The sequence below is a fragment of the Microtus ochrogaster genome, chromosome 10 (assembly GCF_000317375.1).
Source record: "Microtus ochrogaster isolate Prairie Vole_2 chromosome 10, MicOch1.0, whole genome shotgun sequence".
Lineage (NCBI taxonomy): Eukaryota > Metazoa > Chordata > Mammalia > Rodentia > Cricetidae > Microtus > Microtus ochrogaster.
In genome coordinates this window covers 52,846,469-52,873,024 of record NC_022016.1, presented here as the reverse complement: position 1 = coordinate 52,873,024, position 26,556 = coordinate 52,846,469, and the positions used below count along the sequence as shown (strand labels likewise).

Genomic DNA, 26,556 nt, shown 5'->3' with positions numbered 1-26,556 from the left:
CTGGGGACCAGAAAACATAGTTGGGGTTCTACACCCTTCCCACTTCTTAATCTTAGACTTAGCTGTTATTTCCCCCAAAGAGGACTTTAACAATGGTAAAGGAAGGGGCATGATGATAGCCACCTAGAATATCAGTCACCAAAGATGAGGAAAAACGTTTCAACAAGCTGTCATCTGTTCATACAGTTAAACGATTATTAAAGTTACTTCATTTTTAGCCTGTATGACTGACCTGTGGAAATAAGGTGCAGTGGTGATAGGAATTTATCAAATAAAATCCCCCTGAATTTAACCCGGGAGTCACAGTCACCGTTGTCCTCTCCTGGCCTAACCCAAGTGCAGGCCTTCACAACCACTCAGCTGCCTCCGCCCAGCCCAACACCAGTGGGGTTCTCCCTCTGCAGCAGTACAAGGGGATCCTAAGGTGTGAGCGGTGACAGTGGCAGGCAGGAGAGGCTCACTAATGCTAGAGTGGTGCAGAGGAGGAGGCTGGCGGAGTCCCACAGAGCAGACAACACACTGGCTGGGTGTCACAAACGATGGCACAGGTAGTTAGGATGTAATAAAAAAAGCGAAGTTTCTGTGTGGAGAACACTGTGAAATTCAGGGTTGATCATCTGTATGAAGTGTAAAGGGGAGGAGGGCAGCTGTGTAGGGTTCTGTGGAGCAACAGCGGGGCAGCTTTATCCTTTCTAAACAAAAGGCCAGTGGGTGAAGTATAAGCATACATTCTTACTGGCAATAACCTCTAAAAACAACTGAATCTCGAAGGCATAGACTGCCCTGTGGGTTTATTTATAGAAGTGACTTAAGAAGCCCTAGGTTCTCCGATGAGAGCAGGGTAGTTCCAGCTTTTACCCTGCTCAACAGGCAGCCCCCTTCAAACTTTTGCTAACAATGTAAACAAAGTAGTAATACTTCATACTACAAACGCTAGCCATAAGCAAACAGCTAAAAAACAGGTCTGAAATACAGAAGCTGGGCTTATTCCCAAGCACGCTCTACTCTATGAATACCATTTGAATTTATTGAGAGACGGATAAATTTGGAACGGCATTTTTTAACTCCACTAGTTTTAAGTGCTTGGTCAAATACCAATCAGGAGCAGACGGAAACAAACATGGCTGTTCGCTTACTTCCAAAAACAAGACTCTCAAGAGGGTCGTATATGATTGCCTTTTCCTTAAATCCTATCTTCCTAGCACATCTATGACTGAGGATGGAGCAGGCATCACTTCCTGAAACATGCTGAGGTTAGTCCTCATGAGGTAGATTTAGGTAAGGACCTAGCTGGAAATATGGGCACCAAACGGTTAAGCGACTCCCTTAAAAGTCACTCTGGAAATGACCCACAGGAAAAACCCCAGACTTTACACAGGTCAGTGTAGATATCCTTAGTCCAAATTACTTCTGGATCTGCCATTAAGAAGCTGGTCCAGGGTAAAGTGATATCCAGCAATTGGAATGCCTGTGAAGCGGGAGGGAGCGGGGGGAGAGGAAGCAATGCTGTCTGCAGCCTCATGTTACAAATACTGGCAGCATTAACCTGAGATCACACAGGGCTGGAAGAGGACGCGTGTCCTGAAAACTATGACAGATCTATCTTTTGAGCCACGTTGGTCAATTGGCACCCTGCTCTTAGCAGCTTCACTCAGCAAAGATCTCTGGGCATCCCCGCTACACTTCAGATCACAGAACAGCACCGCTGGCTCACACTAAATTTTTAATGGAGTTGAAATAATTCCAATATAAAAGGAAACAAAATTCAGGGTGACGTTTACAATAATTAATAAAAAGTTGTGTACAATGATGAAAACTGGAACTTTAGGAAATATAATTTGAAAGTTACAAAAGTACTGATAAAATTTTAAGATTATTTCCTTTTAATTCCTAAGAAAAAGACTTACAGTAACATAACCAACGCTAGTTTCATTCACTGTTTCATTAAGGAAATCTTAGCAACTGTTTCATACTCAGGATCATCAGATCCTCCCCGCAAAGCAGTTTTGCAGCTCTTCAGGTGGCTCTGCAATCTTTTCTTACGAGTGAATCAATAAATATGCTTATTTACAAAATATCTGTTATAAATAGACATAACAACTTGTGACACAAACCATATATATTCAGATTTTTTTTTTTAAATCTAGCCTGGTCCTTGCTTCTTTTTCCAGTTTTTAACTCCAATAATGACAGTAATAGCAGTTTTCAGTAGATATCTGATAATCATGTCGTCTGTGAAGACAGCAGATCAATACTAGTGAACACTGAAGAACAACAAAAATCTTGGTTTTACTGTTTCTCTCTCTCTTCCTCCCTCCCCCTCCATCGTTTCAAAGGCAAAGCCATCTTTAGAAACACTTCATGAACCAAAAGCACTAAGAAGTAATACAAAATGTAACAGTCTCAACTCCACGACCCTAGCAACTCAGTCCTAAACAGAGTTTGCAAAGTTAACAATTTGTCCAGACTGAGGTGTTCAAACGCCACAGAAAGCAAGCGACATCATGCGAGGTTAACGGTAAGGTGAAAGCCCGCCAGTTTCAGCTTCCCAGCGGTGCTCTGAGGAGGGCGTGGTCACCATTACTTCAGGGAAGCCTCATAATCAACATGCAAAATGTATGCATGTCATAACAGAAGCGTAGCTCTCAAGGCGAGGATTAGAAACAACTGATTTCAACACAAGTATGAGAACATGTCTAAAGTATAAGAAAACAACGTATCTTTTAAGCTTATTATAACAGCTAAACATAGCTCCTAACAATAATTACTTTAGCCATAAGGAAATAATAGTATTTTAATTTAGTGAAAAGTGTGTTTACATACAGATCTTGAGTTAATCTGTACTCCAGGACTGTAAAAGGTAGGTAGTCTGAAATTTTCAGCCCTGGCTGGAAGCCAAGGGTCACCAGCACCGTTTCCCTAAACTAAATCAACTCTACATATGAAAAGACAGCATTTAACCTCCGTGTGATTCTTCCGCACTTCAGGTAGGATACAGTTGTCTCCTGTGCAGCTCATAAACACTGACGAAAAGGCTGCAGGTGCCACAGCCCCTTTCAGAAAAGACCTTTGTATGCATGGATTCGATACTCTAAGAAAAGGAGTGGTTATGGATTTTTGGATTCAAACTATCATTTTAAGGCTTTTGAAAGGTTGGGAAGTTGAATTTCTTCTTAAAACTACGGAGCCCATGCCACATGAATGGCTATATGAGGCTGGGAAAATAGTCCATCAGATGTTTTTAGGGTTTCCCAGCCTCTGTGAAACAGTGGAAAGGGGGACACAGCAACCGTTAACAGGAAGAGCATGCAGGGTAGCTTTTCAGTGAGTACCACCTGCCGTGCGCCTCAGTCTGATTTGCCTAAGTGTTGACTTTGGGGCAGGAACTCTGGCTTGGACGATCCATTGCTACTCCTTCCTCACCATGTGTGCTCTCCAAAGTTCCACATTTTATTATTGACAGGAAACATGACCAGGAAAGGTCCCTATAACAGTGAATGATCAAGACCAGAGGCATAATGTAGGCAATTACACAGTTCAAGCCATAGACAAGAGTTCAATGGTTTTAGTCTTGACATGTCAGAGGAGCACCCTGTTTTCCAATCACAGAAAGATCAGCCACCAGACAGCCAGCGCAAGGACCAGGAGAAAAGACATCATGAAAGGAACACGAGACGGGAGCGCACTTGAGTAGAGGTGGCACTTTTTGAGAGCCTTGTGCTCCTCGGGGATTGGAATAGAAACCTTGGGAAGACTCTCTTCATTTTCTTGCTGGGGCAAGGTTCTTTCAGTGGATCTCTCTGGCCTTTTAGTTCTATCTTCACCCTGTACTAACAGAGCACGCTCCTGTGTCTGCTTTCACGGTAGAAGATCAAGAAAGACAGAGAAAGATGAACAAAATGACAGATGGAAAACGCTTAAAAGTGACACTCGGGGATGTGCAAAGGTGTGGGAAAGATCTCTGGATGCTCTTGAATTTAGCTTCTCTTTACACTGGCAATTTACCTAGCAATTTCTATAACCCAGAAGGTTTAGCTATGCAATTAAATTAAAATGTAATGTTTTGAATAAATTGGCATGGGAGCCTCAGGAGCTCAAACGGTCACTGACTTCCCTGCATTCTATCACTTATTCCCTCATTTCAGGTTACTCATACATTTCGTTTTGCTTTGTTTTTTCACTTATGGATTCCAGGTTGCTTTAAATTGCTTTAGTGCTGCAGATAATTGCTGGATCAGGCAATGTCAAGAATGAAGTATTCTTGCCAAGAGTAAAGTTACTTTTACTAACAAATAAAATGGTAGAATATAAAGAGCAATTTTCATATCTCTTCAAAAAGACTTGAAATGCTCATAGCTCAGTATGAGAATTGGATTTTGCTCAGGGAAAACAGAAGTAGTAAAGACTACAAAATAAGAACAAAATGTATAAAAATTTGTAATATGCCTCCAGGTATAATAGGTCTACCCTGGGGTGGGGACGGGGGCAAAGAAGAACAAGAAAAGAAAGGAAAATACATTCCCACAAGAGCTCAACTATTGCACAGCCTCAAAATCCTGACTAAAATAGTAATGATCATCATGAAGGATTATACTCTTAGTCAATACTTCTGAAAACTTTCAAGGAAAGATCCCCCAATTGGCCAGCTGAGACTTTTCTCCCCCCGCATCTCTGTGTTCTGCTATCTGCAGTCAAGGCAGATGGTATCTACGAAAGGAAGAACTTGGCTCTGAGCTCTCTTAGTTGAGCCAGCCTTCTCTGGTCAGTTTGGAAGTTGAACACCGGTTCTTTGCACACCCCTAAGTGATATGTACCAGGGAGAAAGCAGCTAGGGGACTGATCAGCAAAAAGAATAAAAGAAAAAAGGAAGGATGCAAAACCATGATTTTTAAATGAAAATACGGTGGGAGAAGAAAGACAACATAAAAAGAATAGGGTATAATTAAATTCATTTTCTCTCTGAGTACATAGTTAACATCTTCATGCAGCTTTTTCAACCAGCCATGCGCCGAAACAAGCAAATTGAAAACTGCAGATGCTGCAGCAGTGGAAGTGTGATGTGTCAGGCCAAAGGCTGAGGGTGTGGATTTACTAGTGTAGCAAAAGAAAAACACTGTTCAGCCACTGCTGCTGAGTTCTGGGTTCTCTGCTTAGAGCCATGGCCGGGGCAGGTTCTATTGAGCAGTTGCAGCCACAGCAGCAGCTTTACCTCGGGCCCACCAACCTTTCTTCCCGAGGGGAGGGCAGACGTTCTCTTCACCTGGTCACACACAAATCATATGAGGTTCAGTTGCCGTGCAATGCAACAACAGTGCTGCCAAAGGCAGGAGAGGTGTCCCCAGAGAACAGAAACGCTGGCATGACCAGAAAAAGACATGCCCAACCGTAGAGTTGTCCCAGTACAGAAGATTAAGGCAGTACAGTCATTTGTCCCATTATTCACTCAGAGGGAATATACATATGTGTATAGAGCTAAAATTATCTGAGTACCCCTCAGGGATCAATGTGACTTTATAAGAAGTCATGTCTTTCAAGTTTACAGAATGGTACCGCCATCCCCAAATTGGCCTTCGGGTAATTTCTAAAGGGTTTCTATGTGAAGACATAAATAAGCTGTTTTCTGAAAATGGAGACCAATACAAATGTACCCAATGACATCTGAGCCAGCATCAAGATACTTTTTCAAGTTACTTTCAGAGTTCAAAACAGAACTAGAAAAATACGCAGGTGTGTGTGTGGGGGGTGTGTGTGAAAGACAAGATAGCAACAAGCCACTCGCATGCAGACACCAAAGTCAGCAAGGGCATTTAACACCATTCTGTAAGCAGGACCAACAAGACAAACAGCTTGTTGAGAACATTTCATTAAGCTTTGGCTGGCCAGACTCAGTCAAATCAAATCGCAACTATCCTGGGAACTTTATGATGAGTCTTATTTCTGAGGACATATCAAAATGACTTTCTCTGCTTTTCGGAGTGATGGTCTGACCCAGAAGGGGTTATTTTCCCAGTTTAAAGTGCATACTACAGACTCAGAACATAAAACTAATGGACACGAATGTCTGGGAACAGGGTCTAAGAGGACAACACATGGGAGCAGCTGTATCCCGTCACCTCGGTAACTATGCAGCTGCCTGTTCTGAGGTGTCCTCCCACCTCACTTGTGAAACTGTTAGCTAATTTTAATCTAAATTTGAAGAAAAAAAAAAGGTTATCTTGGAAGAATTTTTAGCCCTATCTGCAGCTACAGAAACTAAGTAATAAATGATTTAACTGGATAGTTTACCAAGAAGCCTGAAAAAAATTAAACCAATTTGTGCTTTGTTTTGGGAAAGAGTCTCACTATGTTATCCAGGTCTACCTCAAAATCCTAAACTCAGGCACTCCTTCTGTCTCAACCTCACAAGGAGTGGGTCACAGGGGCAGGCCTGCTAAATCTCAGGTTTTTAATGGGCACACTAGTTTGCCTTTCTCATCTAGAACTGCTATTGTTGGGAGGTGCAAAGTAAGCACATAATTAAAAAAATATAATCAGTCATGAAGTTATGGTCACTGCTTATACAAATGACATACTGGCTAGAGATAAAGACCTTTCAGATCTAAGTTCGACAAGATATCAACTTTAAACAGACTTATTTATTCTGAGGTAGGGATTCCAAAGCAGGAAAAAAAATAATAATAGAGAACAGACTCTGGAAGGGACCTCTGGCCTCTTCTGATGGTAACTGTCTCATAAAACAGCTGGTTGAAGGTCTGGTGTTACGCAAGACAAATCATCAGTTGTTTTTCTGAAATTGAGTGTTCTACATTCTCTGGCTTCAGGGCCTCCTTGTTTCTTATATAACTGTGAGCAATCATTCCAGACATTTCTAAGTTGTACAAATGTTCAAATAAAGTTTTAAAAAAATATTACTCCCTTCCAATTGTAACCTTACTAAGTTTAGCTAACTGGTCCTGGAAGACACATTTTGAATATAAACAAAGTTTTACTGGCATAAAGTCAATTTATAAACACAAACTAGCCAGAAGCAGGCAGCTTCAAGCAGTTCTCAGAGCCTAGACATCCACTCGTAATTCTAAAGGACTCCCACAATTGAGCTGAGCTGTGTAAATTATCTGGAGTGTTGATATTAATGTTTCATAGCAGCAATGAACTGCGAGGGCACCAAAGCCAACTTCAGCTCTATGCTTCCAGATACAGAGTGTTAACACACATAGCTAACATACTTATTGCCTTCAGCCTCACAGACATGTGGACAAAGGACTTACTCCATCTCCAGTAGGGACTTGCCCGTTGATGTTAAGAGTTCGGAAGGGCGAGTGTGTGGATAAGCGCTTGTCCCACTCGCTAGGCCGTGGTTCGGGTACCGATTCCATGAAGTTCTTTTTCAGCTCACTGATGCTGGCGTGATGCTTTTTGATTTCTTCTTGACTCTTGTCTAAATCCTACAGTTGGAAGAACAAGGACGGAAAACAATAAATAGTTGGGACAACACACAGCAAGGGCAACCTATCAGAGACTGGGCCCTGGTAGAAAATACCACATCCAGGGCAGATGGTACTGGCCCGTACTACATTAGCACCATAAATACACAACACTGTTTGCCCCTTTTCTTCTTTCGCTCTTTTTAAAAACAAAGTGCTGTACTTGGCAGCAGTGAAGCATCACAATTCTCTTGGAGGTTAAACTGTCCACAAAGAGCATGCTCCTTGATTGTGTAACTACTCTGCCATAAAGGATGCAAAATCAGATCTCCACCTCCTCATCATGAAAAGATAACCCCATGATTCAGTTAGCTTCAGCTTGATAAGAACTAACTTAGGCTCAGCTCAGGCAGGATGGAGATAGCAACAGGGAAACCGATGAATGACGGACATGACAAATAACCTCAGCTTCCACCAGCTGCTGTCCGTGGTGAGCTGCAACACTGCAGAGTCCTTCTCTGTCCGCTGCAATACTTTGCTTCTCTATTACTAAGACTTTTCTAATTCAAAAATTTATTATTAAAGTTCCTAGTTCCAGCCTCCAAAATCAATTGTTACTACCTCTAAAAAAGTGACTTTGGAGATTTTTGGACTTGTGCATGTGTAAGTGCAGGTCAGAGGTCAACCTCAGGTACCCCCCTCAGAAACACTGTCCACCTCTCTCGAGGCAGGGTCTCTCATTGGCCTGGAGCTTATCAGGGGCAAGGCTGGCGGGCCATGGGGTGCTAAGGATGTTCCCGCGCTCACTCCCCGGCTCTGGGATTACAAGTATGCAACCCCACTTTACAATTAAATATATATATATATTTTTTCTTTTTCACATTTTCCCTACAATATAAAAACTTTATGTTTTCCTGCTTCACTTCTCTTAATACAATTCAAAATAGGGACTTACTGGGGCTGGGGAGAGTGGCTCACTGGTAGAGTGCCCTGGGTTTGATGGTCAACATCACCTACAAAAGGGCTTCTAATGACCATCAATAGCGTCTCATCTTTCTCATTTATAACTTAAAATAATACACTGAGGTATATGAAAAGCTCTTTGAGGTAACATTCTAGGGATAGATGGTCAAAACTAAGGCTAATAAAGCATAGGCTAAGACATATTCAGATTTTTCTCGTTAGAAAGAGATACATAATAATTTTTTTTACATAGGACATCAGATGAAAAGAAGTCTGATAAATTTAACTTGAAAACAAAGACTCAAATGTTCTTTGTCTAACAATTCACATTTACTTACACACACACACACAAAAAAAAAAAATCTCAAAAGTTCGAGTTTCAGGTCATAATATCTGGGGCCTGAAGCTACAAAACAATCTTGTGTTTATTTCCCATCAGGGAAGCGTTGTATCTAAGAAAAGCATGATGCTAAATAATCTCCCGTCACGCTGTGTGAACTTTGGGATTCATCTATTTTTGGCATTGTGGGAAATAATTTCATTTTGGAAAAAAATAAAAACCAAAATAAAATTTTTTTTTTGATCAACGTGTTTACAAGTTTGTTTTCCCCTGTGCAGGCAAGAAAGATCCTAACGAAAACTTTCTCCAAACCACTATCAAAGGAGAAAACAACAGAAAACCCAGGAACTCCCGTGACATCTGGACTCTGGAGCTGCTCCTTCAGAAACTCATGAACTAGTCTCTTTTTCTCTTTATGTTTGCAAGAACTGACCTGACTCATGTGTATTTGCTTTTTGAGCGCAAAGAGAAGACTAACCCCAATAGTAACTGTAGCTCCCCACAAGGAGCATCTCTTGCTTACTAAGAAGAAATGTAAGTGTATCTCAGGAACATGAGCTTCCCCGGGGAAATGCCTGTGTTAGAGCTGACAGCGAGGAGGGTATCCTTACGAGCTGAAGAAAACAGCATGCAGGAGCTCAGTACTCAGTCTTGGGCTGAGCAACCGACACCCATCAGGCTTGTGAGAGTGTGACCCAGCTCCTAACTGATAGGAAATCTGTTTTGGCTCAGAACAACTGAACACATTTATGATGATTAAAAGCACAAACAAGGCAAAACAAAACCAACTAACAGATGCTGTGACAAGCACAATTCTGAGCCAGCCTGAGCTGAGCCCGCTGATTTGTAACTCTTCTTGCCTAGCTTTTGATTGGTTTGGATCCCAAGAAAAATAAATTTTTCAATAAAACTGATAACTTCTGAGGGAGCTTTCTCCATCCTTCTTAGCTGGCTTTGTTGGAAACCTGTGGGGGCACAGAATAAAATTAAGATCTCAAAGGGACCTGTTCCAAATAGAATTTGTCATAGACATTTGCTACAGGTTCTCTCTGGGAGCTGGAGGAGGAGGCGGTAGATCTAAAAATGAACTCGACCTTATTTGTGCCAGAACAAAGCATTAGTGAGGGTGTGATAAGAGAAGGAGGGAAGGGAGGCTAAAAAAAAAAAAAAAAAAACCCTGCCAGATGGATAGATAACTTGAGAGAACTTTCTTGGGGACACTTTTTATAATAATTGAGGAACGAGGGTCAAATTATGTCAGGTTATGTTCAGGTTAGATAATTTTTGAGGGCTGTCATCTTATGATTTTAGCAGCAATAAAACCAAACACTTCGTTAAACGTAAAATGTTCTCAAAAGGCAGTTAGTAGTTTTAAATTCCAAACACACACTTATTCAGAAATCCCCTCCCAGGGCTCTCCAGAAGAAAAACACAGCATAACACAGGAGTTTTGTGAGTCTCAGAAGCCACCACACACCTTGTGGAATGAATGACAAATATATGATTGGCACAGCAGGTTCGGGAGGAATGTCACACTGAGAAGAGGGGACCACTGGACGTGTCTTGTCCTTCCTAATCCCAAAGATATGGGCTAAGACAGAGACATCCATTTTTCAAGTTTGTAATAAGAGTCTAGACTTAGGACTGTTATGTTATATAAGACAAATATACCTAAGGCACTTGGCACTGTGTCCATCATTCAATATGCAATTAATAAAGGACACCCAGAATTTTCATTATTTGTGTTAACGTACCTTATACAAGTACCTTACATAGCAGATATTCAAAATATAGTTATCAAAAAATATCAAAAATAAAATGATATTAAATAATCTTTACAGGCATATTAGTAATGAGAAAATCTATTTTTTTTATATGCCCAGGCTGTTTTCTTGTTGGTTTTTTGTTTTGTTTTCGTTTTAAGACTGGCCTTATAATATAGAGAGAGCTGAGAATGACCTCGATTCCTTGATCTTCCTGTCTCAGCCCCTCAGGTGTGGGGATTAAAGGTGTCCTACCATGCCTAACCAGAGATCTAGTTTTTTTTAAATTTCTTCAAACTTTCAGATTGGAGGTATTTAATACACAGTTTTTCTTCAGGTCGCAATTAAATGCTATCTCACTGGCTACACTGGCATACACCTGCAATGCCTTCAAGAGGAAGACGAGAAGGCTATGAAAATGCTCCCTCCGTAGAGACCATGCCTGTTTTAGAGTAGACCGCCTGTAGCGCAGCACAGTCTTACCTCCTACAGTTCTCCTTAACTGACTGTACCTCTGCGTTGCTCTTCACTGTCTTTCCTCCTCCCCCACTCAGATCCCCACACCGTGAGCTTCCTGCAAGCAGACACCATAGTGGTTGTTTCCTTCAGAGGGAAGTTAATCCCTGTGAGAGAAGAGTTTATACTCATTTCTTCTGGTTCTGCCTCGAGTTGTTATATTATATAGTCTTCAACTGCTATACAGGAGTTTTCCTGACGGAAGAATTATATTGGTCTTCCTTTCCTCCACTTAATTTCCTTAATTTTTCTCACAGAGTCCCTCTAATCTCCAAACTGGCTTTACATCTCATATTCAGTGTGCAGTTCCAGACCAGATATGTCTGAGTATATGAGCTGAGGTCAAAATCTGGTCCCTGCTGAACGTAATCGGAGATAGACATTAGCACTTCTCTATGTTACTCTTTCTGAGAAGAAACCTGTTGTTAAAAATCATAAAACACCTGCGTCAAATCCCAGCTTTCCCGAATTACCAGCTCTGGGGCCACAGAGAAAGTACTGACATTTCCTGGCTTCAGCGCTTTCATCTTCAAAAAAAAATCCCACTCACAAGCTTGCTTTTACTGTTAAGCCAAAGTAACCACCCCTCAAAAACCAGGCTCTTTTCTTTCTTGATTTTTCTTTTTCCTTCCAACTTTCTTTAGTAATTTTTGCTATCTCCAATGAGAAGCCCTTACCAATAGTGATCACGTACGTTCCCTCACTTTTTGATACTCTTCTCAGTTCAGGAAAAAAAAAAAACCCTGCAAATTTATTTCTTGGGAAATTTAGAGTTTATAGTCTTGGAAAATTAAAGAAACTTGATGTTTGAACATTCTGAAAGGGGGTGAAACAGCAGAACCATGAGAGGGAGAGACAGCTCCAATCATATATTTTTCTAGATCGTATGAGAGATGGAAACTAAGAGTTAGGAGAGGTGATTGCGTGTCTTCATGTTTACCAGCATGCAAAAGCTCTTTAAACCTAGAAATCTCACATGCAGTGTCATGCAAAACCAAACGCAGCGTAGAATGCAGGGATCAGCAAAGAATGCAGAAGGTTCCAGGCAACCAACTGAAATAAGCTTCAAGTTCATACAAACCTCCAACATTAAATTGCTATGTCTGATATAAATGTTTTCACCATCTAGTCTCTCTCTCTTTTTCTGTGAAAATGAAAGGGGGAAAAACAGAAGCATAAAAAATTAAAATGTTGTTCTTGCGAGGGAACGAACTGCAAATTGGCAAACAAACAAAAAAAAAAGCAGTTAAAAGTAAATGTCTGTGATGCAACATATGCCAACATGAGATGGTCACGGAACTACATGGACACAGGGAGCATGGTTACCAGAGAGAACGGATGACCTTGTTTGCGAACGATGGGAGCGGTGATGATGTCATTTAAATAGACAGTGCTCCTGGCTCCACAGCTCCTAACACAATAAGCTGCTCGGTGTTTGTTTTTGAAATTGAACTATTTGGATATTGCCCATGTGCTTATCTCAAAAGCTCTGGACACCATGTATCATGGAGTGGAGAAAGGCTGTAAAAAGAACTCGGTTTTTCTGGAGAGTTTTATACTTATGAATACTGCAATATCTGGATCTCTACAGTGTTCTGTATCCAATCAGGTAACAAGTATATCCAGGAAGAACGGGTTCATCCCACTCGGAGACTGGGAAATAAGCAGGCAGCAGCTAAACCCATACTGTTAATGCGAGACGGGGCTGCTGTGGTGGTTCTCGTGATAACTGTGTATAAAATGCTCACGGGCCTATAGTGTGATGGCATCGGGAAAGTTTTGGTAGCGTCTGCACATGAAAGATAGGTCTGCCCCCCATGACTGTATTTTATTAAGACACTCCTCTGCTGAAAACTGACTTTCATAAAACCCGTCAACAGTCTCAGGTTCTAATGTGTAAATACACATCACAACTACACTGTTTGAAGGTTCTCCACATCCTGGCTCTCCAGAGTAATTCCTGATGAGGAAAATCAAGGGCTGGACCACTGTCTTTTTAACACACTGTCATCAGCACGGGTGAAATGGTGGCGTAGCTGTGTGAAAGCAGAAAATGGCTAACCTTCCTCATTCTTATCAGATCTTCAGCTTTTTCTGCAGGCTTCTGTTTTGGCCACAATTCAATAAAGAAAAAGAAATAGACAAAATATTGGTTCATTGAAGTTTGTTTGAACCTTTTATTTATTTTTAATGAAAGAGGAATGGGGGAGAATTAAAAAAACTGAGGGTCTACGGGGAAAGGCCTGTTGGCACAAACCTGTGTTTGGTCACCATTTGAGGTAGGTACTGTGACCTCGATGTGGGTTTTTTCCACCTACATTTAAGAAATAAAATAGTGAAACATTTCAGGTTAGCAGGCTTCCATGAATAGTTAAACAGCATCATGAAGCTGGGGGTTAAATATACTGAAAAATGATCACCACAGCAGGGAAGGTTTTATTCCCAGTGCAATCTGTTAGTTCATCATCATAGTGTCAAGGCTGAAGAGGTAATTTGGATAGCCAAATTATAAAATGGAAAACTGAGTTCATCATTCCAATGATGAAAAAGCATTTTAAATCTTATTTATATATAGAAGTACCCACTAAAGCAATAATCTAGTCTTAATACTAAGCCATATGTTCTTGTTTATGATCTGGAAGTACTTTAATGAGAGCTCGTGTGCACGCGTGTGTGTATGTGTGTGTGACAGCACTAGTGTGGAGGTCAGTTTTTACCTTCTACCTTGCTTAAGACAGGTTGTCCACTGAGGTGTGTGTCTTATCATATTGACTCTGTCTCCCTTCTCCGGTAGGGTGTTGAGATCATAGACAAAAGTATTACTGCCTCTGGCTTCTTCTTCTTCTTTTTTTTTTTTAAATTCACATGAACTTTTTTTGTTTTTGTTTTTGTTTTTCGAGACAGGGTTTCTCTGTGGCTTTGGAGCCTGTCCTGGAACTAGCTCTGTAGACCAGGCTGGTCTCGAACTCACAGAGATCCACCTGCCTCTGCCTCCCGAGTACTGGGATTAAAGGCGTGCGCCACCACCGCCTGGCTCACATGAACTTTTTTACATAATTCATTTAACTTTATTTTTATGTGCAGTGGTGTGAAGGTATCAGATGCCCTGGAACTGGAATTATAGACAGTCATGAGCTGCCATTGTGGGTGCTGGAAATTGAACTCAGATCCTCTGGAAGAGCAGCTGGTGCTCTTAACCACTGTGCCATCTCTCCAGTGCCCGCCTCTGGCTTCTTTATGAGGGCTCTGAGGATTTGAACTTAAGCAAACACCTCATCCACTGAGTCATCTTCCCATCCCTAGAAGTACTTTAAATCAAACTTAAGAACAGATTTCCAAATAAAGATATAAATGTGTGATACACATGATATAAATAAATAGTTTTTATAGCTAAAACACATGTAATAAAACATGTAAGACACTAAACAGGTCAACGTAAAAGTCTGTTAACTAATCAATACATTTAAGGAGATGATTTTACTCTTCAGATTACCAATAAAGACGGCAGCAAAGTAAATTGCACACAAATTGTAACTGACCCATGAAACTACTGCCACCTCGGCTGCAGCATCCAACATCGCAGCCTCCTCTCTGGAAGCTGGAACCACATGCTTGGCAGATGGGCAGGATTTATGCTTAGTAATAGCAGAAAAATACTATCCTAGGGACGTCTGTGTATTTTTGGAATACCTCTAGAAATAACCACCTTACATCCAGCAACTGGAGTCGTTATTTTAAAACCTGACTGTGACGAGGAAACAGTGAGTACTGCATGAAGCACCATGTATTTCAAATTTAGAAACTGTATTGTCTTTTCTAACGGTTAAATAATTTTTTCACAGACAGAACCTCATCAACTTGTGATTTTGGCACATTCTTTAACTCATACAAAGCAGCATTGCTCTAGAGAACAATGCTACTGTGCTATTTCCCCTAGACTGAATATAAATAACACCAGGTAACACTAGACTCTGCAATACTGCCAAACAAACATACACGCACATCCAACCACGACACTTTTTAACTACAGAGTAACTAACAACTGGGTCATTCTGCTCTAGATCCCAGGAAACAAGTCAGTTCATTTGTCTGAGATTAACCTTCCTTAAGTAATAAAAGAAAGAAGTCTGTTTTCAGTTTGTTTGTTTTTGAGACCGAGTTTCTTCTTTTTCTTTTTCTTTTTTTTTTTTGGTTTTTTCGAGACAGGGTTTCTCTGTGGCTTTGGAGCCTGTCCTAGACCGAGTTTCACTATGTAGCCTGGGCTGGCCTCCAACTCCATTTCCCAAGATCTGGAATTACAGACATATGCCACCATGTCCAAATTAAAACAGACATAAATGTCTTTATAGAATTATATATACTCTGCAAATACTAGCCTTAAGTTATTTCATAAGCTTATGTTCCTTTTTTAAACAATAACGTCCTTCTGGGTCCTTAGTAATCTAGCAGCAGAAAACAGAGCCACTACTTCAGTTTAAGAATTAAAGCTAATAGCTGGGAAGTGGTGGCACACACCTTTAATCCCAGCACTTGGGAGGCAGAAGCAGGCGGATCTCCATGACTTTGAGGTCAGCCTGGTCTACAGACTGAGTTCCAGGCTAGCCAGGGCTGTTACACAGAGAAACCCTGTCTCGAAAAAAAAAAAAACCAAAAAGAAAAATAAATAAATAAATAAAACAATTAAGGCCAAAAAGAAGGGAGCGGTGGCACATACTTATAGTGCCAGCTACCAGGAAGAATAGAGCAGAAGGCTCTCATGAGTGCAGGAGTTCAAGGCTAGCCTGGGAAACATAGAAAGCCCATTTCATTCTGCCAAAGAGCCGAGAGTCAAATTAACCTACTTTTGAAGTATCTGTATGTTTTATGGGCAGAAGGAAAACTAGTGAGAGCTATCAGAAGACCAGGGGCGTCTCAACCATTCAGAAAGAGCCCCTGATAGCTTTAACCGCCAACACAGTCAGAAGTGGTAACTGATATATTCCAAAATTAAAAACCATGCAGGTATTCCAAGGCCACACAGAGCCTGAAGACTAACGTCATGAACACCAGGCTGGTTACAAAGAAGCAAATACCCACCATTCATTCACTCAAAGACAGAGAACCTGATTGCCATATTGAACAGTTAAAAAAAAATTAACAGCTGCCCACCATTCTATGTTAAATAAGATATTAATCTGGCTCCAAAAGAACAGGTCTGATGTTATCAGTATGCAAAAGAGAAGGCACTTTTCCTAAGGCCTTAACATAAAATTTCTTTTTTCTTTCTTTCTTTTATTTTTTTAATTTTATTTTTTGAGACAGGATTTCTCTGTGTAACAGCCCTGGCTGTCCTGGAACTCACTGCATAGACCAGGCTGGCCTTGTACTCATAGGGATCCACTGGCCTCTGCTTCCAAGTGTTGGGATTAAAGGTGTGCACTGGGGGAGGGTGCGCATGCCATTCTTATGAAGGCCATTCTTCACAGTGCCTTCATGAGGGAGACCTGCATCTACTTTTACAGACCTAAGCAAGCAGTGTGTAAACGTTATTTTCAAAGCTTGAACATATAAAAAAGATCAACCCAGTTATGGTTTCTGGGAGATCTGCTAACTAACTGGTGATTTTTCAGCTCAGTGCAGGGATTGGGGGTCCTCAGTGCAGCAGATCTTCTTCGTAGCTGGCTGTGTGCTGTCTAAAGAGCTGGGCTGAAGATGGCTCAGCAGTTAAGAGCACTGGCTGATCTTACAAAGGGCCTGGGTTTGAGTCTCAGTACCTATATGGTAGCTCACACTGCAACTCTAGTGCCAGGGATCCAACGCCCTCTTCTGACCTCTGAGGGCACCAGGCATGCACACTGTGCACACACATAAATGCAAGCAAAAACATTCATACACAGAAAATAAAAAATAATCCTAAAATTTTTAGAAAAGATTTAAATAGCTATATAAACGTGCTTTATGCAGTATCTATTCTTTGGAAATCAAATTCTATAAAAACATACAAGAGGCTGATGAGAAACCTTTTCTTTTAGAAACAATGAGGAAAAGCAACTTTGTTGGGAATCTGCAGGATTCAGTTGCTCTGAAAGATGAGTTAGCTGATGTGAGGTACCTAAGACATACCTTCCACGCTTCTGTGGGCTCTGGCTCAGCTTGCTCAGGTGGTTCTTCTTCCCCTTTTACTTCAACCTTTGCATCTTCCTTCTGTGTTTTTTTAACAGGTGCCCCTGGCCCTTCTGGGACCTGACTCTGAGCAATGGCTGGTGCAGAGGTGGGCCGAGGACTTCGGTCTGTGGGTTCAGCAGCTGCTGCTATGTGAGAAAAAGAAGGAAGAATAGTTGAAGGCACGTGTCACTGTCCTGACCTTCAGTCACAGGGTGAAACTGAGAATTCTGTAGTTATCATATAGAATGAAAGCAAACATGAACCATTAGTGCTTTTCAAGGTAGCTTATGGCAACAAAAAAAGGCTTCCTCAACAGAGAAACTAGGACATCTTAATGACTACTTCATAAATGCTGAGTTTGGGGGCAGAATGAAGAAAAGAAGCAAAACCAAAGTGTGGATTCAGGATGGTTCTTGCGATAAGCCTTTTTGAAATAAATATCTGCTTATTGGGCTGGAGAGATGGCTCAGCCGTTAAAGGCTAGGCTCACAACCATAAATATAAAGAGTTCGGTTCCCAGCACCCACGGCTGTCTCTCCAGCCACCAAATTTAAAAAAAAAAAAAAAGAAAGAAAAAAAAAGTATCTGTTTATTTTTAGATGGTGTCAGGAACCTAAGCATCTAATTTAAGGGGGGAAATGAAGTCTGTTTGTTTATTTTTGTCATATTGTTGTCTGTGAAATCTCTGCAGAATAATTTGATAAACGGCCCTTCCGATAAGACTAGGACTACCACTACTGTTTGATGTGTGTGCAGGCAAATCTTTGAGCCAGATATTCTCCTTTAATAAATCATCTGATTAACATTAATTCAAAAACTTCTTTCATTCAAAACAAAGAATAAACTAATCGAGCCCCCCTCCCAAATGTTCTCCAAAGTATTAGAACACTGGCTCTCAACCAGGGCTTATTTTTCCCCCAAGCACATCTGACAATGTTGGAGAGAGAGAAAGGAGGTGCTGACATCTAGTGCACAGAGACAAAGGGTGCTGAGGCTGAGAAACCCTCGTTAGGGGAGAAGCCTGTCTAGATCACTTTGGAGGGAATAAACGATACAGGCTGACAATAAAAACTTCGGCACATAATGAACTGCTGCATGGGTTTGAACTATTTGGTGTCTATACATAAGGTAACTTAATTCAAAACAGGGATTGGGGCTACAGCTCAGTAACAGACTGCTTGCCTAGCAAGGAGGGCCTGTGTGCCACCCCCAACAGCACAAAATAAATCAAGAAACAGTCATTATTTTTAATTTTTAATCTTCATTTTTTTCTTTTAGGGTTTAAACGAAAATACCCATATATTTAGTCAGAAACCTTACTAATTAGACACTACCAAAGAAAGTAAGTTTTTAAAACATGATTTATTTTGTTTGTTTGAGGGTCTTTTCTCCATAGACCTGGTTCTTCTGGAACTCAATATGGAGACCAGGTTAGCCTTGATCTCTCAGAGATCTACCTGCCTCTGCCTCCCGAGTGCTGGGACTAAAGGTGTGTACTATCACACTGAGCTCTAATATGTCATTTTAAAATGCATTTAATTTGTATTACCAGTGTGTCAGTGGGCATGGGGTACCAGTGTGTGGAGGTCAGAGCATAACTCCGGGACATCGACTCTTTCCTTCCACTTTGGGATCAGGGACTGAACCCAGGCTGCCAGGCTTGCATGCCAAGTGCTTTTACCCACTGAGCCGTCCCAACCGCTCTGATTTAATATTCCAGATAACAGACCAGCATCCTTTCTTGTACTGAGACTTTAACTTTCATTGAAACCTCACAATTTTATCACATACTTTCCTTCCTCTTCAGACTGCCGAACATAATTTATTCTGATACATTGAGGTTTATAAACTTTAAAAATGAAGCAAAACTAAGAAATTCTTTCAGCTAGAACAGACTGAAAGGTGGAAAGCTACACCTATCTTACACATATGACACCGAGAGAGAGAGAGAGAGAGAGAGATGCTTATTATCCCGAAAGGATCTCCAGAGAAAGAATTCCTCAGAGGACGCCTAGCAGAACAGCAGAAACACAGAGCCAGTTTCATCTTGCAATGACAGATCTGTGGCCGCTTGCAAGTCCCTGTTGCTAATGCGTGCTCTCAGCTAGTCAAGGCAAGACTGGCAGATGGCAAAGCAAACCTAACAAAACAAGGGAAATGACAAAATATTTGTCTCACAGTTGTGCTAAAGCCTCATATTACATGTGTATTCACACCTCCTCCCAAAGAATTAATTCAACTCTGCCGGGAATCACAGAAGCACAGCCCTTGCTTGCACCATGTGCTATTTTGCCACATGAATTTGGTTCTAATCCAATACTAATACCGCAGAGCCGAGTGATTTATGTCTTCAGCATTCCTACAGTGTATGGGAACGCAGACGCAAACACAAAAAACTGACGGTCAGACGCAGAGGTGGCGACAGGTCAGAAACTGGAAAACACCAGTTGCAGTGAATTATCCCTCACTAAGAAAAGCAGCAAGAAACAGGCAAGGTCCAAACCCAGAACAGCACATGTGAACCTCAGTCACACACAGCGGTGCTAAGAAAAGAGACTTGAGTTTCCTAGCCTGTGGAATGTGGAAGATTCTAACTGTAGGAGCGTTGGGGAAAGAATACACAAAAGATAAAAAAAAATATTTTGTGAGTTCTAAATATCAGTAAATTTTTACATCACACTTCAGTCCTCATATTTATTTATTTATTTATTTTTAGTTTTTTCCGAGACAGGGTTTCTCTGTAGCTTTGGAGCCTGTCCTGGCACTAGCTCTTGTAGACCAGGCTGGCCTCGAACTCACAGAGATCCACCTGCCTCTGCCTCCCGAGTGCTGGGATTAAAGGCGTGCGCCACCACCGCCCGGCCCTCATATTTATTTTTTATAGGCTAGTATTATTTAAAGAATATGCAGGGCAAAAATTAATTATACACATAGTGACATATAATTCAAATGACAGATACCACTTAGAAGCCCTGAAGAAAGGCAAATTTTCTTCATTTTCACAGTAAGGATACTGCAAACTATAGATCACAATAAATATGGTAGGGGTTGGTTTTCTTTAAAAAAAAAAAAGCTTTCTTGGGATATAATTTGCATACTGTACAATTTGCTCATTTAAAGTATAAATGTTAAAGCTTATTAGTATGTTAGTGATTGGTCTTTAGGATGCTTTGGCTTGGGCTACGGAGGAGACTCATCCGGTGGTAATGTGCGTGTGGTGCAAGCGTAAGGACCTGATTTCAGATCCTTGGCGCCCACGCGCCAGCTAAGCACAATCTGCAAACTTGGCCCTGGGTGGGGGACCAGACCCCTGGAGCTCACTGACCAGACAGCCTATCCAACTGGGGAGCTCCAGGTTCAGTGAGTGACCCTGTCTCAAAATAAAGGTGGAGTGTGAGCGTGGAGGGCACCGACGTCACCCTCTGGCCTCCACGTGCACTGTGCAGCACACACTTTAATTCAGGGATAGAGCATAGCTCAATGGCAGAGCACTTGCTAGGCATGCCTAAGGTCCTGGGTTTGATCCTCTGCACCAAAAAAGATAAACAATAACATTATTACTTCATTTTTAGCAATTAACAATTCTGGAGTCTGTATAGAGAACACTTAACTTTAAAAAGTCAGTGTCTTCCACTTCTAAGATTTCAGTTGTCAGGCCACTGATGGCTGACAAGAACAGAAGCAGACCTGGATGAAGTGTCATTATTTTCTAATTGTGTGTATTGGTGTGTGTGTGTGTGTGTGTGTGCGCGCGTGCACACGTGTGAGTGGTGGGGTGTGTTCACATGAGTGCAGGTACCTACAGAGTCCAGAAAGGTTTGGAATCCCCTGGAGCTAGTGTTACGGGCAGTTGTGAGCTGCCTGATGTGGGGGCTGGAAATTGAACTCAGATTCTCTGCAATAGCCCCACATGCTCTTAATCATGACATCACTCAGCCCTAACCTTTTTTTCTGATTTTTGAGATAGAGTTTCTCTGTGTAACAGCCCTGGCTGCTACTCTTCTGTCATCACAGCGGCTGTACCTGAATCTATTGGCCCTAAACCCTCTTCTGACACCCAAGGGCACCCACACTCATGACTACACACCCACACACAAACACATACGCACATAACTGAAAATAAAATAAATCTTATTTTTAAAGCATACATCTCAGAGGACTGTCCTGGCTTCTGTTTCTACTTCTAAATAGCTCTCTGACTTTGGTGAATTGTTTAAATTCTAAAGCTAAGAAAGAATGATAAATACCAGTAGACAACTATCTGAAGAAATCAGAAAAAAAAGGATTCAATAAGAGTATAAAGTTTCAGGGCAGTGGTGGTGCACGGCTTTCATCGCAGCACTCAGGAGGCAGAGGCAGGAGAACCTCTGAGTTTGAGGCAGCCTGGTCTACAGAGCGAGTTCCAGGACAGCCAGGACTACACAGAGAAGCCCTATCTTGAAAAACAAAAAGAAAAAAAGAAAAGATATGAGTTGGGATGACTTAAAATAAAATATATAACAGGAAAAAAAACCACTTAGTTCTAGCTAAGTGGTAAAGCATTTGACTGCAGAAAAATACAGGCAATCAATACATGTGGTTTCTGTAAATAAAGGTTTCTAATTTGCTTAAATTACCAAAGACCATTAGCACTTGAATTTTTAATTTTGGCCATGTGAAAGAAATGTTGCACCAGGCAGTGTCTATGGACCTCTGAAATGCCCCGTGGTGGGAAGGCCATGACAAGTGCTGTTAGACAGACCTGGTGTGTCGTCCACACTCTGTGCATGTCTCAGCAGGGCACGGAGACCTTCCACCATCAATTTTCATAATGAAAAATAGCTTCGACATCTCACTCCTCACAGGGAAGTTCAACCGGGGGTCGGGGGCCTACTGGGTAAGGAATGAGCTCTCTGGTAGTATCACAAGAATACACAAAGGTATGGACGGTGAGTGAAAACACAAATGGAAACCTCACCTCTACATTCCAGACTCTGCCCCCTTCTGCAGTCCCTTCTTCCACTAACTGATCAAACACAGGAATAAAACCTGATTTTCTTTCCTTGCCATTCCCAATACTTAATTTATTAGCAGTGCTGTCAGCCCTACTTCCAAAACGAATCCCTACCTGCCTTCCACTGAGGAGGACAACACCTAAGCAAGCTGTCACCATCTCTCACCCATGTTCCTCTCCCCTAAATTACTAGAATTTACACCTGTGCTGTTCAGACAATTGTCACACATAGTTTTTGATTTTTTCTTAACTGAAAGCTCAGCTCCTCGGCAGCAGCCACATTTCATGCTCTTAACAACCACACGCGGTGATTCTGAATCACCATCACAACACTTTCCTCGAGCACAGAAAGGTCTAGGGACACAAGCTCATTCTTCCCTTCACTCACTACTCTTTCGCCTGGAGCGGTGCATCTAGGCTTTCGGATTGCTAGTTACTTCTCATAGTTCACGTTCTTCTGGGGAACCTTCTGAATTTAACTGGATTACCTAATCTGAAACAACTCCTCCATGTCCCCACCCGGAGACATTTTGCACTCTACCTGTTTTAATTGTTTCTGTTCCTACCCATGGAATGAAAATTCCATGAAGACAGAGGCCATGTTTGATATCCACAGCAGTATCTCCAGGGAATACAGGATGTGCAAAACAAGAGATTGAACAAAGTAAAAATGAGTTAAATACTTATATAAGTCTATTGGTATTCATCCACTGCTGACCTGCAGTGAAACTTCAGCTCACATTTTCTTGAGCTAGATTTCTTAACTCAGTTGTTGGGTTTTGTGTTTGTGTGCTTTTGAGACAGGGTCCCACTATGTGGCCCTGGCTGGCCTGGAACTCACTGTGTAGACCAGGCTGGCACAGAGATCCACCTGCTTCTGCCTCCAAGTGCTAGGAGTGCTAAGATGAAAGGTGCACAGCACCAGCCCTGCGCGTGGTTTTTAGGTCTGAATTAGACAGTAGCATCACTATCACTTTACCACCAAGGTTCTTTGTAAACCAGAGACAGTGGGATTCTCTTATAAAGAACCAGACTTCCCAGTTGGGCACAGTGGCTAGTGTGTAACTCCAGCACTCAGGAGGTCAGGACAGGAGGCTAAGGAACTTGAGGTCAGCCTGAGATACAGAAAGTGCTTGTCTCTAAACAATACAAAAACAAAAACAACCGAACAAAAACCCCTTATACTTCCTTTCTCTTTCTCTAAGGATCTCAATTACATCTAATACAAACCTCCATCAAGGCTCCTGGATGCCCGTTTGCTTGCTGTCCGCTCAAAGTGCGGGGCGGGCCTGTCAATCAGAGCACTGGCTTGTCTGGTCTGCGCCTGAGTCCGGCCACTGTATCGAAATTTAGATCCTAGGGCAAGAAATTTACTTTTGGGAATGGTGTCTGTAGAAGTCAGTCTAGGAGAGAAAAAAATATCACAACAATTGTGTTATTTTATTATTGTGACTATAAAACTAAATATCAACCAAATTCTTGTGGTTAAGAGATTTCTAGTCAGGGCTGGAGAGATGGCTCAGAGGTTAAGAGCACTGACTGCTCTTCCAGAGGTCCTGAGTTCAATTCCCAGCAACCACATGGTGGCTCACAACCATCTGTAATGATATCTGGTGGCCTCTTCTGGCCTGCAAGTATACATGCAAGCAGAACACTGTATATGTAATAAATAAATAAATCTTTAAAAAAAATAGAGAGAGATTTCTAGTCAAGCAATACTTATTTTAAATGTATGCCATATCTCAAACAACCAGAGAATAAGTTTAGTAGGGACTTATATTAAAACATTGTTAGATCTCTATAGATAAGGTTTTATGGTTTTCAAAATGGCTGATAGCACTATAGGATTTACACTACATCCCTGAAATGTTTTCATCGCTTTACAGACACAGGATACTGAAACATCCCAGGAAGAAGTTCCTTGCTTAAGGCTACAAAGCTATTAGGAGGCTGGACTGTAAAAACCCAAGTCCAGGACTGAGTTCAGCTGCTGTGAAAGCAACGAGAGCCCCTAGCAAACACCAGTTCTCAGGCTCACTTCCGCTGTCCTTTTATGGTGCATGGAAAGGCGCTGTGGGAATGCTGAGGCGTGCTCTCCAACCAAAGAGGGGGCTAGATTCACTTTCCTAGGTTAGTTTCCTTGGCTCAGTCTCACCTGGGCTAAATAAAATGGCAGCCCCACAGAGAAGACAATTTCAACAGCAGGCTCAAAATAAATGTGCACAAATAACTCATGCTGGTGAGGACAATACCTGAAAAACGTGTGATGCTCCACACAGACTTTCCATAATTTCTTAGCTGCTCGGTAACTGGGAAGCTTGAAGCCAATGGTACTTTCATATTGTTCTTGCTATAAAGATACAAAAACACACAGAACATAAGTATTATCTGATGACAGTGATACAGAGCCAGGGAAATATGATACCACCAAAGAGATTTTTTTTTTTTTTTGGTTTTTCGAGACAGGGTTTCTCTGTAGCTTTGGTGCCTGTCCTGGAACTAGCTCTTGTAGACCAGGCTGGCCTCGAACTCACAGAGCCAAAGAAATATTTTTAAATACAAAGAATGTCTTCGGGTTGGAGAGATGGCTTAGTGGTTCCAGAGGATTCCATGGGTTCCATCTCCAAAATTCACATGGTGGCTCACAACCAACTGTTGCTCTATACCACAGGGATCTAACACCCTCTTCTGAACCCCATGGGTAGTAGGCACGCATGTGATGCACAGACATACGTGCATGCAAAACATCCATACACAATATTCTCAAAAATTAAGAAATTTACATTAAATATTTTTTCTAACTAAAAGAAATCTGCTCAGTGTGAGACTTTTTCTAAAGCAAAAAGGGCAGGAAACATGTCTTCTATTACTTATGCATCTTTTTTGTTTTTTAGAACACAGAATATACAGGGGTTCTTCTGAGACACTCCATTCAGCTCTTCTTCTGGCTGTTGGAACTGCTTTTCCTTAGGCACACACCTGCACCCTGTAACTTTAGATTACTCAATAATCAGAGAAGGAAACGGCCAGTCATTTCTCCAGCCAGTCTATATTATTATGCAATAGGAATTAGCAATGCGAGCTAAACATTTGTCTCAAACCAGATTACTTTTTTTATTTTCTTTTTTCTGTTTTTAAGGAAGAGTCTCACTATGCAGCCCTCACCAGCTGCCTATGAAATCAGAGCTAGTGCACCATCAGCATTTTCAAGGACACACTCATTTGTAACCTACAGTCACTACATTTTGCAATAAGTCTCTGATACTTAGTTCCTTGTTCTTGGAATGTCCTTCCCCATTTCTTTTTATTTATTTTTAGTTTTTGGTGTTTTGCCTGTATGCATGTGAGGTTGTTGGATCCTGGAGTTACAGACAGTTGTGAGCTGCCATGTGGGTGCTGGGAATTGAACTTGGGTCCCCTGGAAGAGCAGTCAGTGCTCTTAACTGCTGAGCCATCTCTCTAGCTCCTTCTTATCCTGATTAACTGACCTGTAAGTGCCTTTCAGACCGGTACCGCGCCTGTTTCCACCTCAAGCCCACATTGTAAGATGGAAAGGAAGCAGGCTTCTTTTGAGTGTGCCACTGGCAGCAACGGTATGAGGAGACACTACAGCTATAACCTCATACACGAAGAAAGTGCGCTCGAAGTTGTCTGCTCACTCAGCACACAATGGCACAGACCTCTGCTGGGGTCATAGCACTCTACTTCTCAGAACCCTGCTGTTCTCAACTGCTCTGAGAAAGGATTATGCATTTTACTGTATAATGGACACTTGAGACTTCAATGCCAAGGATTTCCCACATTTATCAATATTTCTATACATGTATACTTTTCTCCTTTCCTACATTAAAATGCAAGCTGGTTGAAGAATGGCATCTTTTTTACTTACTGTTATATTTAGAGCCCCTAGAATAGTCATTGGCACAAAAAAAAATCTATTTAATAAACATTTATTGGTTAGCTGGGCACGGTGGCGCGTGCTTTTAATGTCAGCACTGGCAGACAGGGCGATCAGATCCTGCAGGTTCCAGGCCTGCTGGGTCTACACAGTCAGACACTGTCTTGAAAAAGTCTTTGTTGTTGAGACTCCAGGATTTTAACTGAGGAAAGAATCTGATAGGCACTGGCACAGGTAAATGATGATGGTATGAAACAGTTCAAGGCACATCCAGAATGTCCAGGTTGAGACGGTACCACTTTTCACCAGCAGATGGTGATATACACACACAAAGCCACCTTCCATAAGCACAGGACTTCAGGGGTTAGGAACAGATACTGCCTTTGCACAGGACCCCAAGTTCCGTTCCCAGCATCCATGTCAGGGGGCTCACAACTGCCTGGAGCTCTGGCTCCAGGGGATTCAGTGTCTCTGGCCTCCTGGGGCATCTACATTCATGTGTACATATTCATACA

At 41.7% G+C, this 26,556-nt stretch overlaps 1 protein-coding gene across 1 annotated transcript in view; it reads right to left on the bottom strand.

Annotated features, from left to right (window-relative positions):
• Epb41 (erythrocyte membrane protein band 4.1) overlaps nt 1–26,556 on the bottom strand; it is a 123,335-nt gene that overhangs the window by 24,828 nt on the left and 71,951 nt on the right. The window contains exons 10-16 of the mRNA XM_013348311.2: nt 24,396–24,493; nt 23,374–23,546; nt 17,109–17,296; nt 13,264–13,320; nt 13,069–13,110; nt 12,088–12,150; nt 7,269–7,445 (exon numbers count right to left, since the gene is read on the bottom strand). Of these exons, the coding sequence (XP_013203765.1) occupies nt 7,269–7,445; nt 12,088–12,150; nt 13,069–13,110; nt 13,264–13,320; nt 17,109–17,296; nt 23,374–23,546; nt 24,396–24,493 (798 nt within the window). The remainder of the gene's footprint in view (nt 1–7,268; nt 7,446–12,087; nt 12,151–13,068; nt 13,111–13,263; nt 13,321–17,108; nt 17,297–23,373; nt 23,547–24,395; nt 24,494–26,556) is intronic.